Source organism: Bufo gargarizans, chromosome 5 (assembly GCF_014858855.1).
Source record: "Bufo gargarizans isolate SCDJY-AF-19 chromosome 5, ASM1485885v1, whole genome shotgun sequence".
Classification (NCBI taxonomy): Eukaryota; Metazoa; Chordata; class Amphibia; order Anura; family Bufonidae; genus Bufo; species Bufo gargarizans.
Window position 1 is genome coordinate 339,242,991 of NC_058084.1, and position 17,415 is coordinate 339,260,405.

At 41.8% G+C, this 17,415-nt stretch overlaps 1 protein-coding gene across 1 annotated transcript in view; it reads left to right on the forward strand.

Annotated features, from left to right (window-relative positions):
- The window catches only part of ATP9B (ATPase phospholipid transporting 9B (putative)), a 202,846-nt gene that overhangs the window by 168,106 nt on the left and 17,325 nt on the right, over positions 1-17,415 (forward strand). Inside the window, exons 3-8 of the mRNA XM_044295515.1 lie at positions 2,793-2,954; positions 5,281-5,373; positions 8,483-8,566; positions 11,771-11,941; positions 12,417-12,515; positions 17,240-17,329. Of these exons, the coding sequence (XP_044151450.1) occupies positions 2,793-2,954; positions 5,281-5,373; positions 8,483-8,566; positions 11,771-11,941; positions 12,417-12,515; positions 17,240-17,329 (699 nt within the window). The remainder of the gene's footprint in view (positions 1-2,792; positions 2,955-5,280; positions 5,374-8,482; positions 8,567-11,770; positions 11,942-12,416; positions 12,516-17,239; positions 17,330-17,415) is intronic.

Genomic DNA, 17,415 nt, shown 5'->3' on the forward strand with positions numbered 1-17,415 from the left:
TGGTCGTTCTGAGTATAGCTGAGTAAATGTGCATGCTGGGAGTTCTGGTTTGACAACAGTTAAAGTGCTGGAGGTTGCTGACCCCTGGTTCATATAAAGGGCAAAGCCTGTTGTAGGAGCAAACGTCTCCAAAGGGTAAAGAGAATTTCAAGACTTTTGATGCTAATGCCAGTTGGGCCTGCATTTGCACTTTAAATTATGCTTAAAAGTATGAAGCCTTCCGAAAAAAGCGACATGTACTGTGCCCATAGTTGATGCAATTACACTCACGGTTTCTTTTTTGTCAAAAGCTAGCAGAAGAAGAAGAGGGTTTTATCGAAGCAAATTGCTTGATACAATTACAAGAATAGGCTTGTCCCCCTGCCAGTGTAATTATTTTATTTTAAGTGAAATGGACTCTCTATAACATTCTGTGCAGGTCATGATCAATCCTGTCATCAATTTTATTGACTAATTTGACTTAGAATACGTTAGATTTTTATCTGTTTGGTAGCTGTCTAGACTGTTGTTATTTGTAAGACGAATTACTCATATATAACTAATTACACACTCATCCTGCTATTGGAAATGTTTTATATATTCTCCTGTTCCAGGGAAACCTATCACCTTACACTCTGTATTATAGAGTCATTCCAAATGCATATCTTTCAGGCTAGGCAATTTAGAATAAAAAGCTTGCCACAGGGCAAATACATCTTTAGGTATCACTCACAAAAGGTATTTGGGAGTACATGTGTACTTGTTTTTTTGTTTGTTAGTGACCGATTGTGTAGAAGGTGCTTTACCAGACAATAAGCCCTTAGTGTTGCTTTTGCATGAGTAACAATGAGAATTATAAGGTTTAGAAAATTCTCTGGGTTACTCAGTCTGCTTTTTGCCTCCTTTTTCTTAGGGTACTTTACACTTGCAGCAGAGGATTCCGGTAGACAGTTCCGTCGCCGGAACTGCCTGCCAGATAAGGCAATCCAGATGCAAACTGATGGCATTTGTCAGACGGATCTGGATCCATTTGACAAATGGATTGAAATACCAGATCCGTCTCTCCGATGTCATCTGGAAAAACAGATGCGGTATTAATTTTTTTAGCATTATTAAAGGTCTGCGCATGCGCAGACCGGAAAGCCGGATCCGTTTTTCCGGAACACTTAATGCCGAATCCGGCACGAATACACTTTCATGTAAATTAATGCCGGCATTCCGGTAAGTGATCAGCATTTTTGGCCGGAGAGAAAACTGCAGCATGCTGCGGTATTTTCTCCGTCCAAAAAACGGAAGAGGGACTGAACTGATGCCTCCTGAACCGAATGCTCTCCATTCAGAATGCATTAGGATAAAACTGATCAGTTTTTTTCCGGTATTGAGCTCCTGAGACGGAACTCAATACCGGAAAACAAAAACGCTAGTGTGAAAGTACCCTTAACTATCCCAAATGTTATTCCTGTTCAGGCGCTTAACAATAGACAACCTCTCCTGAATATTTCTGAGACAGCAGCAGTAGTAGTCAAGATAACAGCCACACTCAAGTGTGTTTTGCAACTGTATGCTATAACTACTGTACTGATAGGGCTGCCAGCACTAGAAGATATTTGGCATCAGAACTGATGCACCACATGCCATTAATATTCCCATAGAAAACTACAGATCAGTTCTGGTATCAGTTTCCCTCTGACCTGGTACAGAAATGCCAATGATGGCCATGTATATGTGAACCAGGTCTTAGACTAAAGTTTCACTTTAAAATAACTTGACCAGTTATTAATAGGCTTCATGCAGGAACTATAGATAAATCCTTTGTACTGCGTATCCCCAAATTCTTCTTCCATAGCCTTTCAGTGAAATGCTGTATAATGCTACTTAAAGCATACCTACATTTTCAAAATAAGCTGCCATGTGTACATAAGCACTATATCTCACCATTATATGACTTACATCTGCCATTTTTAGCAGTTTTATCCTTTGCTTTATCCATCTATAACTCTCAGTTGTCTCTGAGCTGGTTGGTGCAGACTAGCTGCTCATCATGTCTGCACATAGAATACACATGGAGACATCATATTTTCTCCCTAACTCTCTCTTGCTCAGTCAGAAGCAGAATACAATATAGAACATTATAGAGAAGTCCTGAGCAGTATAGATGTAAATAAAGCACTTTGGGAGAAACATAAGAAAGACTAAGGCCCCATTCACACAAACGTATTTTTTGTCTGCATCCGATCAGCATTTTTTTGTGCACCCATTCACTTCTATGGGTCCGCAAAAAAAAAAAACAGACAGCACATCATGTGCTATCCGCATCCATATGTCCATTCCGCAGTCCCGAAAAAAAATTTGAACATGTCCTATTCTTGTCTTTTTTTGCGACCAGAATAGGCATTGTTACAACGGGTCCGTAAAAAAAAAAAGGATGCAACACAGATGTCACATGGACAGCATCCGTATTTTTCTTAGTTTTTTGCGGATTCACATTCTGCGGCTGCAGACAGCACACAGTGTGCGGTCTGTTTTTTTGCAGACCGATAGAAATGACCTATGTGCTGAATCAGCCTGTGCTGCCTGGTTTCTGTACCTTCCCATACTATATGATGTGATGTGAATTCTTCAGTGAGCAAGCAGCCCATCTTGGTTTCACAAGATGGATGTCTTATAAATTTCTGAGAAAATGCAGGGGAACAGCTGGTAACGCTCAAGTCATTTTTCTCTGATAAGATATTATATGTATATTCACCTGCACTGTTGACTTATGCAACGTTGTCTGAAAGTACAGTAACCATTTCAACTTTACTTTTTTACAGGTTGCACTCGTGCAGTGGACAGAAAGTGTTGGTCTAACTCTTGTTAACAGAGATCTGACATCCATGCAACTTAAAACCCCCAGTGGACAGATTTTGACATTCTTTATTCTCCAAATCTTTCCCTTTACTTCTGAAAGCAAACGGATGGGCATCATAGTCAGAGTAAGTGGCTATTATATTCTTTAATCTAAATGTTCACCTTTGAACATTTTATTCTACATAAAAATGAGAAACTTTGTAAATATGTAAAATGACGTATCCTCTACTGATCACAAGTTAGAAATTGTATTAAAGTCAAGAGCTGTATTCCCAGTTCTGTAGGCTTCACAGATGACTTAATGGCCCAGATTGACTAATGTGTCTGTGCCTAGAATCTGTCTAAAAAGTGTCGCGATTTAGCTCAAGTAAGGTTTCTCAAACTTTTTTTGTCTAGCCATGCACCAGATTTATTAACCAGTCTGAGCAACTGTATTAAATCTGGTGCAAGTCTTCGAACGTACATTATGTCTATATATAAACTGTAAACATCCACTATTAACTTGTGTGGATTGAACGGAATTTACATCATAACATGCAGTCCTATTTTTATGGTAAAATGATAGAGAACATGCTGAAACCTGACCAACCCCATTATAAGTCAATGGGGTCCATCAGACGCCATTGGTGTCTATAATGTGACAAATTATTTCAATGTTCTGCTCCTATGACAGAATAGAAAACTAGAAATGACAGCACAGATGTGAACAGAGCTTGCTCAGGCTTTGAGAAAAGGACCCAACAGTTCTGTCCAAACGTGCTCTGAATCTGGTTTTCATTAAGAATATCTCTGCCACATTCAGCTTTTCCTCAACCCTGACTAGTCTCCCCGTCTGAGCCACTAAAAATCACCTCCACAGCATGATGCTACTACCACTATGCTTCACTGTAGGGATGGTATTGGGCAGGTGATGAGCAGTGCCTGGTTTCCTCCAGACATGGCGCCTACAATTCAGCCCAAAAAGTTCAATCTTGGTTTTATGAGACCAGAGAATTTTGTTTCTCACAGTTTGAGAGTCCTTTAGGTGATTTTTTTGAAAACTCAGATTGCGCTTTCATGTGTCTTTTACTTAGGAGAGTCTTCTATTTGGGCACTTTGCCATAAAGCCCAGGTTGGTGGAGTACTGCAGTGAAGGTTAACTTTCTGGATGTTTCTGCCATCTGCACACAGGATCTTTGGAGCTCAGCCAAAGTGGCCATTAGGTTCTTGGTCACCTCTCTTACCAAGGATCTTCTCACCTGATTACTTAGTTTGGCGAAGTAGCCAGCTCTAATAAGAGTCCTGGTTGATCCAAACTTTTTCCATTAAGAATTATGGAGGCTGCTTTCCTCTTTGGAACTTTTAATGCAGTTGATATTTTTTTGCACCCTTCTCCAGATCTGTACTCCCACACAATCCTGTCTCAGAGCTGTATAGGCAGTTCTTTCATCCTCATGGCTTGGTTTTATAGACAGAGGTGTGCATTTCCAAATTATGTCAGATCAACTGCTTGTACCACAGGTGGACTCAAAGTGTAGAAATATCTCAAAGCTGATCAAGAGAAATGAGAGGCCCCCAGAGGCATTTTTATTAAGGGAGATCGAGTGGGGAAAATTAGAATTTTTCATTTTAGCACAAGGCCAGAACATAACAATGCACTGTGTGTGTACCACAATGTTACCTGTATGAAGGATTTCCAGCTCTCATTTCTAATTCAGCAAAAGAAAGAGGCACTCCCTACTATGATGTCCCCCCTCATTCAGGGGCACTGTACCTTACCCCCCATCTCTCAGGTATGAGCCTGATTTTTTATAAACTAGCAGATGGTCCTGATAAGCGTCTTGGGTTACATAGTTACATAGTCAGTAAGAAGAAAAAGAAGACACTGGGCCAACCAATAATCCTACTGTGTTGATCCAGAGGAAAACCCCTATGAGGCAGATGGCAATTACCAGGGTCAGACCAGCCCACTTGAGTACCAAAGGATCCTCCGGTGGGCCCAGATGATCCGGTGCATTAGATGATAATAATTTTTGGTATATTACCAAGACTATCAATGTTACCTTTTTGTATATCAACATCAACTAGATGTCACCAGAGAAGTTATAACAGAAAATATATCTGTCTGTCCTAAAACACACTGCATATCTATGCTTCACCCCAAACTTAACATTCAAGGCAGCAGACACGGTAAGGCCACATTCACACATACGTAGATTTTCATGGACCACGATCCGTGAAAACCCAGCCTGACGTCCTGCTGGGTGCACGAGCGCACAGTGTCATAGCAGCCAATGACGCCGTGTGCTCATGCACTCAGCAGGACGGGCTTTCACGGACCGTGAGACAACCTATTACAGAAGAATGAGACACCGTGGTTATGGTTTTCTACAGTACGTGACACTGGGGTCAGTTTACTTGCCGTGACATGATCCGGTTATCCATGTAATGTTCTGGTTGATGTTGTTACAGGAGGAATCATCAGGAGACATCACATTCTATATGAAAGGTGCTGATGCTGCCATGGCTAGTATTGTACAGTATAATGACTGGTTGGAAGAAGAGGTAATATATTACTTGGTGTGAAAGTAAAAAAAAAGTCACTATCCTTAGATGCAGTGCTATAATTATACTTAGTAATGAGTAAGTCAGTGTTGAAATCTGCATGGTAAAAATCTGCTGCCATAAGAACAGCAGTGCAGATTCCCATTGAGGAAAACTGATGCAGATTTTGGCGTAGAGAACACATTTGAATCCATTTTGGAAAAAGTGCGGTGTGAACATGCCCGAATATTTTTGTATGCATGAGGGTTTGTCCAGGATTCTAAAACCATTGCTGCTTTATTCCAAACACAGCCCCACGCTCAGCGCCTTGGAAGTGGATGGGACTGAGCTTTTAGAACACACACACAACTTGCAGACAGCTGTGGTGGTGTTTTTGGAAGAAGCAGCCATCTTTTTCTAATCCTGGACAACCTCTTTAAGGCTACTTTCACATATGCGTTTTCCTTTCCGGTATTGAGATCCGTCATAGGATCTCAGTACCGGAGGAAAATGCTTCAGTTTTGTTCCCATTCATTGTCAATGGGGACAAAACTGAACTGAACGAAATGCAGTGCACCAGAATGCATTCCGTTCTGTTTCGTAGCGTTCCCATGACTCACACAAAGGGGCTGCAAGCAGCATTTTTGAGTGCGTCATGGGATACCGAGCAAGATTTTTCAGGCACCAAAAAAACGTATCCGGCGCCCGACTTACAATGGCTTTAGTGCCGGATTGTTCATTTGGGATATAATACATCCGGATCTGTTGTGAATGGATGCAGACGGTTGTATTATATACTGGATGCGTTTTTTCTGATCCCCTGACGGATCCAGCAATAACGCAGATGTGAAAGTAGCCTAAAGGGGTTTTACTGTCCCTATTTTATTAGTCCCCTTAGCCCCCAATCTTCCAGTTTCCGGCTGGATGTTATGTTACTATATGTGACAAAAATTACATATTCTCAAAGAAATAAGCTACTCAGCGTTATTTGGAAAAGAATGAGCTCTTCCAATATTTTGCAGATGTCTAAATACGCCAACACTCTTGTTTCAGGCTTTGTGCTGTCTTAATCTAACACTCAGCACTGACAATATACTAATAGACTGATCACCAAGCATATGTTGATGATGGTATTGGCAATATGAATCAATATATGCTGCAGGCCAGCTTCACTTCATCAGAGGCACGATTAAATTAAACTCCCTGAAGACCTAGCAAAATGTCATAAAAATTACTTTTGGCGATAATGATACATAATTAATTGTAGGGGAAAAAAATTGGTTTAATTTATTTAGCAATATGAGGTCAAATCAATAGACCTCTTTCCCCAATGACATTTATTAAGCTTATGTTTTAGAAGCCAATTGACAGATGATTACTTGGAATAATTATATAAATGTGAACGTTAATAATATGTGATATTAAATCCATAGTGTCCAAGCTGTATGCGGGTTGATGGGTCATTTTGTGAGAGAATGACTTTTCGAATATTAACCAGAATAAAAGGCTGTATATGAGTGGACTATTCATTTTGTAAAAAAATGACTTTTCGAATATTAAGCAGAATTGGGGTGCATTCACACAACCGTATTTTTGGCTCCGCATCCATTCCGCAATTTTGCGGAACTGGTGCGGACCCATTCATTTCAATGGGGCCGCAAAAGATGCGGACAGCACACAATGTGCTGTCCGCATCCGTAGATCCGTTCCGCGGCCCCGAAAAAAAAGAGCATGTCCTATTCTTGTCCGCGGACAAGAATAGGCATTTCTATCATAGGGCTGGCTACAGTCACACGGCCGGTATCCGTGTTTTGCTGATCAACAATTTGCGGATCCGCAAAACGCATACGGTCGTGTGAATGTAGCCTAAAATAAACAGTTTATAATGCCATATTGTTATTTCAAATGTTTTACGCTACTCATAATGGTACTTCATATATATTAAGGTTCCCTTAACTACAAAGATATAAAATGCTACACAAATGTAGGGCCCGCTCTCGAGAATTATGGTGCATAATGTCATTGTTCATTATTGCACATCTAGCTTATAACTGTACAATAAAGTCTATAAATGTAAATGTGACGGGAGTTTAACATAATGGTCAGATTAATAACTATATAAACATAGGGTTGGACTGACATATCCTTTTATGTAAAAGGATTAGTGATGTCACCGCACCAATACAATGACATCACTTAAAGGGGCTTTCTCATCTCAGGCAATGGGGGCATATCGCTAGGATATGCCCCCATTGTCTTATGGGTGCCACCGCTGGGACCTGCACCTATATCGAAAACGGAACCCTAAAAGTGAAGGAGAGCCGCCGCCGAAAATTGCCGAGCGCTGGCTCGGCTATTGCCGTCTGCCCTATAGAAATGAATGGGAGCATGGGCCGCGCATGCGCGGCACGCTCCCATTCACTTCTACAGGAGAGGCGGGGATTAGCGTTTGGTGGTGGATGGACCCCGGGAAATCTGGGGTCCTCCAGACACAGCGCTCCCCGCTCCGTTTTCACTATAGGTGCGGGTCCCAGCGGTGGGACCCGCACCTATCAGACAATAGGGGCATATCCTAGCGATATGCCCCCATTGTCTAAGATGGGAATACTCCTTCAATGAGGTATACTGAAATAACTGTTAGAAAACCTTTAGATGAACCTTGTTTTCTGTCCCCCACCCCGTACATACTGCATGGAGCATGTTTGGCATTCTAGACCGTTTTGTACAGATTTGACTAGCTGGGCTGTGCCAACCACACACACTTCAGACACTTCAGAAGGCTGTCCCTATTTGTGCTTGATTCAAATTAAGAAATACTTTGCATAGAAAACAGGTTTAACTAATAGCTAGAGACTGGGCGAGCGGTGCTGCTGACTACTCGGTGTAGAGCTGATGCAATTGAGACATCTGAGGGCTGTAAGTAGGCCGTCTCTTATGTCTTTAGATCCATCGTATATCGATAATATCAATTTTGTGTTTTGGATTTAGTTGCTTATTTTAGAAAACTGATGCTTATTTGAACCAGTAGCAATGTGGTAGTTATGTTGACGTTGAAAAAATAATAATTTGACATTATTCCAAGCAAAAAGAACCATATCTAATACAGTATGTCCGTACTATATTTTCTTAGTGTGGAAACATGGCGAGAGAAGGACTGAGAACTCTGGTTGTTGCCAAAAAATCTTTAACCGAGGAACAGTATCAAGATTTTGAGGTACAGTTGGCTGTATATGAATTTCAGCTTTTTGCATTAATGTATGTCACTTTTAGGGTGCGACCATACTGGGTCTAAATGCTGTGAGGCAGCATATCCTCAGCATTTTACAGTACTAGCTATGTGAATGAGATTTTAAGAAATCTCATCCACACACTGTGAAAAGAAAAATCAGCATCGTAAAGTGACCTGCAGTTTGGATTTTAGGGGTATGACTACACGCCGACACTGGTCGTGTGACAGCTGTCGCAGCCAGGATCACAGAGTAGTGGTGATCCTATAGAAATTAATGGGATCACCGCCCGAGTGGCTAGAAATCCAACACTGCTGGATTTGTTGCAACTGGCACAGCGATCCCATTCATTTCTATGGGATCACCAGTACTCTGCGATCCTGGCTGCAACCAGTGTAGCCTTACCCTAAATCATATCAATTTTTGCTTCTGATTTCCATAGCAGCATTTCATCATTTGTAATGCATGGAGTGAGAGGAGCAGAAATTCTGCAGTGGAAAATCAGCCTGTCTACCTGTACCCTTACAGTATGAATATTAAAAAATCATACTTTATAATACTAGGTAATATGTGAAGTGACTCAATTATGTGAAACATTCAAGGAGGTGGGGAATATTAGTGACCTTCCACTGTTTAATTCCTCAGCACGTTTGCAGCAACCTATTGCTATACATATTTGAATGTACATGGTATTGCTGCCTAAGTAGTCTCCACTAGAATATTACTAATGTTTGATTTACTTGAAGGAAACCTGTATAATCATTTTGATTAGTGTATTATTAAAGAGGCTCTGTCACCCTGATCAAGTCTACCCTACCAGGCATATAGCCTCGTAGGGCCGAAGATGCAGACGAAAAACATACTTTCTCATGTCATTGGTTCGGTTGGGCAGAGAAAGTAACTTTTAAAAATATGCTAATGAGAAATTCGAGCACTCGGAGGTGGGTTTATGCCTTCCAAATACTGCTTCTGCGATGCCCGCGATGCCCCCGTTCATTGCTAATGCTAGCCTTCTGCACCTAATCACGCCTCCATATCTTTTGATTAAGATCCCGCGCCTGTGCACTTGCGCACATATTTTCCGTTCTTCCAGGCTTGTGTGTGAAGGCGCGCGCGCGCACTAGACATACACACAAGCCCAGAAGAACGGAAAATACCCAGGAAGCAAGTGCGCAGGCACGAGATCTTAACAGTAGACTGATGGGTCTAGCGCTGTCAATCAAAAGACATGGGGGCGTGATTAGGTGCAGAAGGCCAGCATTAGCAATGAACGGGGGCATCGCAGGAGCAGTGCTCGAAAGGCATAAGCCCACCTCCGAGTGCTCGAATTTCTCATTAGCATAATTAAGTTGCTTTTTCTGTCTAACCGGACCACCGACATGAGAAATAAAGGTATGTTTTTTTGTATGCATCGTCAGCCCTACCAGGCTATATACCTGGTAGGGTGGACTTGATCTGGGTGGCAGAACCTCTTTAATAAAGCAAATTGTTGGAATCAACCTGGTTTCTTTGTTTTTAAACCTTTGAAATCGGAAGAAAGTTTAGTTCAAGAACAGAAAAAAATTACTTTGCACCTACCACAGGCAATTTTAAAGTATTACCACAGGGGTAGTGCAGAGTTGGTTCCATCTTAACTATTGGGGTGTCCTTTCAGGAAAAACTTCCTTGTCTTTGGACCCTCCAAGGACTGCTGTCAATAAAGTGTACCTCAACAGCATGAGGGCATTTGCAGGCTTGAACTTAACCATCCACACCAGCAATACAAAGTGAGACCCATTTGGGACTACTTGCAATTATAACTGATACACTGTAGGTGCTCATTCTGGGTGTTATAATTTTATCTAGAGCTATACTCCTAAAGCCACATGTACACAACCGTAGTTTTAGTCCACGGATCGCACGCGGACCCATTCATTTCTGTGTTACATCACTGAGGTGCACGCACATGCTCAATTCCATCCTTCAACCAGCCAGAGCTTGTTTTAGAAGTTGTGATAGTTACATGGAGAGAGCTGAAGCAGAAAGGACACACCAACTGAGCTGTGTTACGGACAATGCTGTAGCATAAAGGACAAGCCCCTTTAACACATGGCCGATCTTTCTATCCCCATCCTGAATTTAACTGATATTTACCCTTAACTGCTGCTGGAAGTACCATTAATGTTTTCCACAAAGTAGCATTCACTCTCTAGATTGGAGTTCTAATTAGAAATACAAATACAATTACACGCTATTCTTCTTAAAAAAGATGCTGGAATCTCATTGGTCCCTATGGCCACCACTGACAGTATTAAAATAAGATTAAAGAGGACCTGTCACCACTCCTGACATGCCTATTTTAATAGCTTCATGCATCCCCACGTACTAACAATTCTGGGGCATCTATTCTTATGTCTCTATGTTGTGCCATTCCTATTATTTCTACTAGAAGTTATACATGAATTGCTAGCAGTCTGCAGTAAGGGTACAGAGGGGAGGTAACCAGTTGGGGGTGTGTACCTGCACAGTCTCACTCTATCCAATCAGTGCTGCCATTGTCAGGCTGTGCACGGACACACCCCCAACTGGTTACCTCCCCTCTGTACCTTTACTGAAGGATAATAGTAATTCATTCATAACTTCTAGTGCAAATAATAAAGGAACGGCACAACATAGAGACATAAGAACAGATGCTCCAGAATTGTTATTACATGGGGAATGCATGAAGCTATTCAAACAGGAATGTCGCGAGAGGTGATAGGTCGTCTTTAACAAAGAAGGAAGCAAGATATTTTTAATTGTATAGGTGTACAGTGAGTTTTTGTATCCGTTTGGGCTCATACATGCAAATGTATTTTTATTCCATGTCCGTTCTGTTTTTGTGGCCTGTATGGGGAACCATTCACTTAAATGGGGCTGCAAAAAACAGAAATGACTCCATGTGCATTTCGTGTCCGTATGCCCGCGTGGCCATTCCACAAAAAAGTTGAACATGTCGTACTATTGTCCGCATTACGGACAAGGATAGGACTGTTCTATTATAGGGGCCGGCCCTTCTGTTCCGCAAAATGCAAAATGCACATGTCCGATACCCGCAATTTGCGGACTGCAGAACATCCAACTGTCATGTGCATGAGCCCTTTATTGTACATTTATAGTTATTTTTCATTGTTAACAAATGATTATAACTGTTTTACTTTATTTGTGTTCAGAATCGGTACAACCAAGCCAAGCTAAGTATACACGACAGAGCACTAAAGGTGGCAGCGGTGGTAGAGAGCTTGGAAAGGGAAATGGAGTTACTATGCTTAACTGGTGTGGAGGATCAGCTACAGGCCGATGTCCGGCCCACCCTGGAGATGTTGAGAAATGCTGGGATAAAGGTTTGTGTATCTGTTGATTGTCAATAAAGGCTGGTCAGAATGTAGCCACCTTTGCTGTGCCATATGACAAATGTTCCCAGTGCCATTAAGTGCAGGGACAAAAAATACAGGGTGGCCCACGAAATAATTGTCATCTAGTATGACAAGATGACAATCCACATCCCCTCGATGAACTCAAGGAAAACAACACTATCTGCAGCATCACTGCTGAAGAGCAGCAAGCAGTATCAGCCGACATAATCCAACATGCCCAAAGATGCATAGATGGGAATGGGGACCACTTTCAGCATCTTTTGTGACTTGTTGGTAATAAAAAAAAAACAATCCACTTGCTCGTTCATCTTGTCATACTATCGCTGGAGGTGGGCTACTTTTTCGTGGGCCACCCTGTATCATGCAGCCTGTGCAAACTTTCAGGCTCCTGCAGAACTTGGTGCAATTAAGTTAAAATGATCATTTTTTCATTTTCTTTTAGATATGGATGCTTACTGGAGACAAGCTGGAAACAGCAACATGTATAGCAAAGAGTTCTCATCTAGTATCACGCAACCAGGACATTCACATTTTCAGACCAGTAAGTCTTTTGTCACAAAAAAATAGTTATTTTTACATTACACTGTTAATGGTACAGTTAACACCTTAAAAGGGTTGTGCATGAATGGGGCATTTTGGCAAACCCCCCACTTGGCTGGCCCTGTAAAAGGGGAGCTTACTTACCTGCTTCCTGGCACTGTCTCCTTGCTCATTCTCCTCCTGGCCTACAATGCTGTGCTGGGCTCCCTCGCTGAAAACATTTGGTTTGATATCACCTACAGCCAATCACTTTCCACAGCGGAGACCTGATCTGGTCAGCGCCACAGCAAGTGATTGGCTGTAGGCGATGTCAAAGTAAATGTTTTCAGCAATGGAGCCCAGCTATCACGTCTGATATGGCAGGTAACCCGCAGAGGGGAGGGAAGGAGAGAGTACCCTTTCACTAGGGAGAAGGAGGAGTCGTGACCTCTAACTCACCTAGCACTGGCACCTAGCTGCCCTGACGTTCCTAGACGTGCTGCTAACCCATACGCCGATCACGTGCCTCGTCCCTGGCTTACCCTGAAATAAGCCCTAGGTAGTAAATAGGGCGGTGGGAGCACTAGTCCTTACCACTGACACCTAGGGTAACAACAGGTAAAGCACAAACACCACAAACAATCCCCAAAGGGAGACAACAAACAGGAGACAACAACAGGAGTGAACCGGAGATCCAACCGCTCCAGTTCCAACACCTCCACAGCAACTCTAACTCCACTAGAGGTCAGAATAGAAGATCTGGCAACATGGGAAGCAGAAAGGGAGAATATATAGTAGCTGGGAGTGGCTGACAGAGAACGGCTGAAAGGAAAAGCTACAGATTCCTAACTAGGACGAAAAGGATCGCAAACCTAAGCAGGAGAACCGGAATCCATTCCCACCACTAGTTCATGGAGCAATCTCCTGAAACCGAGTGAGTAGTCACCCGCTGCGACTTTCTGACCCCAGGCACAACAGGGTCAGCGATAGGTCGTGACACCAGCAGAGCTTCGCAGTCTGGGAGAAGAAGGAGCAGGGAAGCAGGTAAGTAAGATTCCCTGTACAGGTCTGGCCAAGCGGGGGATTTGCTAATAACTCCTCCATTCTTGCACAACCTTTAAGTGATAAGATATTCTTCTTAGGAAAATTTCCTTAATAGAAACGATCAGTTATGGAGCGGGACTTAGTATTTGTGTCCCACTTGAGACAGAATAGAACACTGCCTATAGTTTCACACACAGGGAATGCACAGTGAAATGGCTGATCTCATGGGACACAGAAAAATTCTTTATATATTTTTAGTCTTAATTGCAATATGAAATACAAGTGTTTCTCCAAATCTTCATTATAGTTGATTACTACATCTTATTACTTTTATCTGATATTGCAGACCATCGATGGCTCAGGCTGCAAGCTATGAAATAACCACAAAAATTGCCATGTTTCCTAGTCTGGAAGCCTTGAATGGTCCTGTAACAATGTGTGCTTTTATGGCACCTTCAATGGTTTGGCTGTTGTATATCATATAGGAAGATGGCATAAGGCCGTCCTTCATATAAGATAGGACCAGGGGCTATCCATAGTACTTAGTATATTGGGCAGAATAGATGGGCCAAATGGTTCTTATCTGCCGACACATTCTATGTTTCTATGAAGTTGGAAGTCAACTATATTGAAGGTTGCTAGAGCGTTGTAGTCAGGCCTAATTAAGTGACGGTACATCGTGACCTAAATACATGAGCTGCACAAAACTCTCTCCAGCTCTGATGGTGACTAGGCTGGTTAGCTCAAAAATAACTATCTACACTCACCTAAAGAATTATTAGGAACACCTGTTCTATTTCTCATTATTGCGATTATCTAGTCAACCAATCACATGGCAGTTGCTTCAATGCATGTAGGGTTGTGGTCCGGGTCAAGACAATCCCCTGAACTCCAAACTGAATGTCAGAATGGGAAAGAAAGGTGGGCTACAACAGCAGAAGACCCCACCGGGTACCACTCATCTCCACTACAAATAGGAAAAAGAGGCTACAATTTGCACGAGCTCACCAAAATTGGACTGTTGAAGACTGGAAAAATGTTGCCTGGTCTGATGAGTCTCGATTTCTGTTGAGACATTCAAATGGTAGAGTCCGAATTTGGCGTAAACAGAATGAGAACATGTATCCATCATGCCTTGTTACCACTGTGCAGGCTGGTGGTGGTGGTGTAATGGTGTGGGGGATATTTTCTGGGCACACTTTAGGCCCCTTATTGCCAATTGGCCATCATTAAAATGCCACGGGCTACCTGAGCATTGTTTCTGACCATGTACATCCCTTCATGACCACCATTTACCCATCCTCTGATGGCTACTTCCAGCAGGATAATGCATCATGTCACAAAGCTCGAATCATTTCAAATTGGTTTCTTGAAATGGCCCCCACAGTCACCAGATCTCAACCCAATAGAGCATCTTTGGGATGTGGTGGAACAGGAGCTTCGTGCCCTGGATGTGCATCCCTCAAATCTCCATCAACTGCAAGATGCTATCCTTATCAATATTGGCCAACATTTCTAAAGAATGCTATCAGCACCTTGTTGAATCAATGCCACGTAGAATTAGGGCAGTTCTGAAGGCAAAAGGGGGTCCAACACCGTATTAGTATGGTGTTCCTAATAATTCTTTAGGTGAGTATAGACTTAACACAAATGTAGCAGTCTCTCAGACATGAGAAGTGTATGGTCTGCAAAGCTTTTCACCTTAAAGATGCTAACAGTTGTTCCACTAGCAGTAATCCGAGTAATCCGCCACTCTGGTCCCAGCCGCTCCAGCACCTGCTAGGCCTGCAGCAATGACATAAGTGACCACTGTCCTCGGCGGTCACGTGCTGTTTATGCTTTATGATTAGCGGCAGTGCACAGTGGACGTGATATCAACACCACAGGCCCAGGGGGAATCAGAGCGCAGAGCTGGAGCGGGGATACATTTAAAAATGAAGAGTTGTTTTTTGCCTTATTTTAAGCAGCCCCCCCCCCCCGTTCAGTGCCGATTTTTTTAAAGAGTCTAGGAAAACCACTTTACAAGTAGTACTAGGTAGTCATCTTAACCTTTACCTATCATTTATGCATGGTTGGAGAGTGGAGTTTTTCCACTGTTGTACTGTGTACATCGATTTGTCAGACATTGTGTTCTTTATTATGTACAAATAAGAATTACCAAATGGCAGATAATTAAAGACATAAAATATATGAGAATATGTGAAGCACTCCTTAGAATATTTTAAATAATAATTATTTTTTAAGGCAGTGCGGAGTAGGCAGCAATTTCCTATGCACTTTTAATTATAACTTGGTTTTATGTCCCAAAATAAAAATGGCAAAGTTGTTACGACTGCTTGGCTCGCCTTGATAAGACATATGTCTGTGTCTCGTCTAAATGAAGCACTTTTCCCAACAGAAATAATTATTAGAATATCATTTACATGTAAATGCAGTTTGTTGTGAAACATCAGAATAGCAGATTAGGCCCTGCAGACTCCTATTTGCAATTAAATTATTAATGCTTCTGATAAAACTTCAGATCAATTTTTGTTGACCTTTTCGTAAAGTAACATCGCAAATTAAGTTTCTTGAACAAAATCTATTTACTTTGCGTTTTTCTATAGCTTATAATAAGTAGGGAGATGACAATTATGTTAATTTGCCAAGCAAGAACATTAAGAGAAATTTGGAAAGCTAATCATTTGCTGACAGTTTCTTTTTTTTAGTAATGGTAGGTATATGGATCCACAGAAATATTTTAGAACGATATCAGTAATAGCATACTGCCGGAATATTAGATGCAACACATTTCTTCAGGGCAGTGATAATCCGGTATTGATATCAATATGGACAAGATACAGCTGCTGCCCGTGGTTGGCTGCCCTAGTCACATGTTGGATGACTGGTCATTAAAAGGGTTGTGTCATAAACTGCTTTTTACTCTAAAGTGTATTTCATTAATTACTCTATTCCTTCTTGGATTTTTTTTTTTTTTTTTTAAACTTACCTCATTTGCCGTTTTCGCTTATCCCCCATGCTTGAATTCTACTGGTTCTTCCTGGTTTGTCATGTGTCTGATATCCCATCATGCCTTAGGGCAGTGAGGTTTATCCTGACATCGGCCGGACATGTGACACTAACCACTGCCCTTACCAATGACCCTTGTGCGTCCTATATTACAAGGCTCCATTGCAAGATGTAACCAAAAGCAACTTGATATTTACAGTGATAGGCTGATAATTTTAGAATATGGCAGTTTTGATAAATGGAATTTGGAGAATGTGATATAACAAAAATATCTGTTGGGCAGGATACCTTTATATTAGGGACACAATCACCTGGTGATACGGGAACTGCATTACACTTAAAATAGAATTTTATTTTATATTTTTTTACCATTTTCAGGCAATTTAAGGGCCCATTCAGACGTCCACAGTGCATTGCGGATCTGCAATACACTCGGCCGACACCCCAATAGAACTGCCTAAGAATAGGATATGTTCTATTTTTTTCTGGAGCCGCGGACCTAAAGATCGGGGGCGCGCTCCGGAAATGCGGATGCAGAGAGCACATAGTGTGCCCTCCGCATCCATTACGTCCCCATAGAGAATGAATGGGTCCACAGTTTGTGGAACGGATGCGGACCCATTATACGGACGTGTGAATGGAGCCTAAGGTTTGAAAAATATGTATATATTCATTCATTCATTTTTTTTGCAGGTGAGTAGTCGAAGTGAAGCTCACTTAGAACTAAACGCTTTCCGAAGGAAACACGATTGTGCCTTAGTGATTGCCGGAGATTCCCTTGAGGTGAGGTTTGTTCATTTTGTTTTAATTAAGCTATTATTATCACGCCTGACTACTTATCATATGATAATTAGATTTCATACATAGAT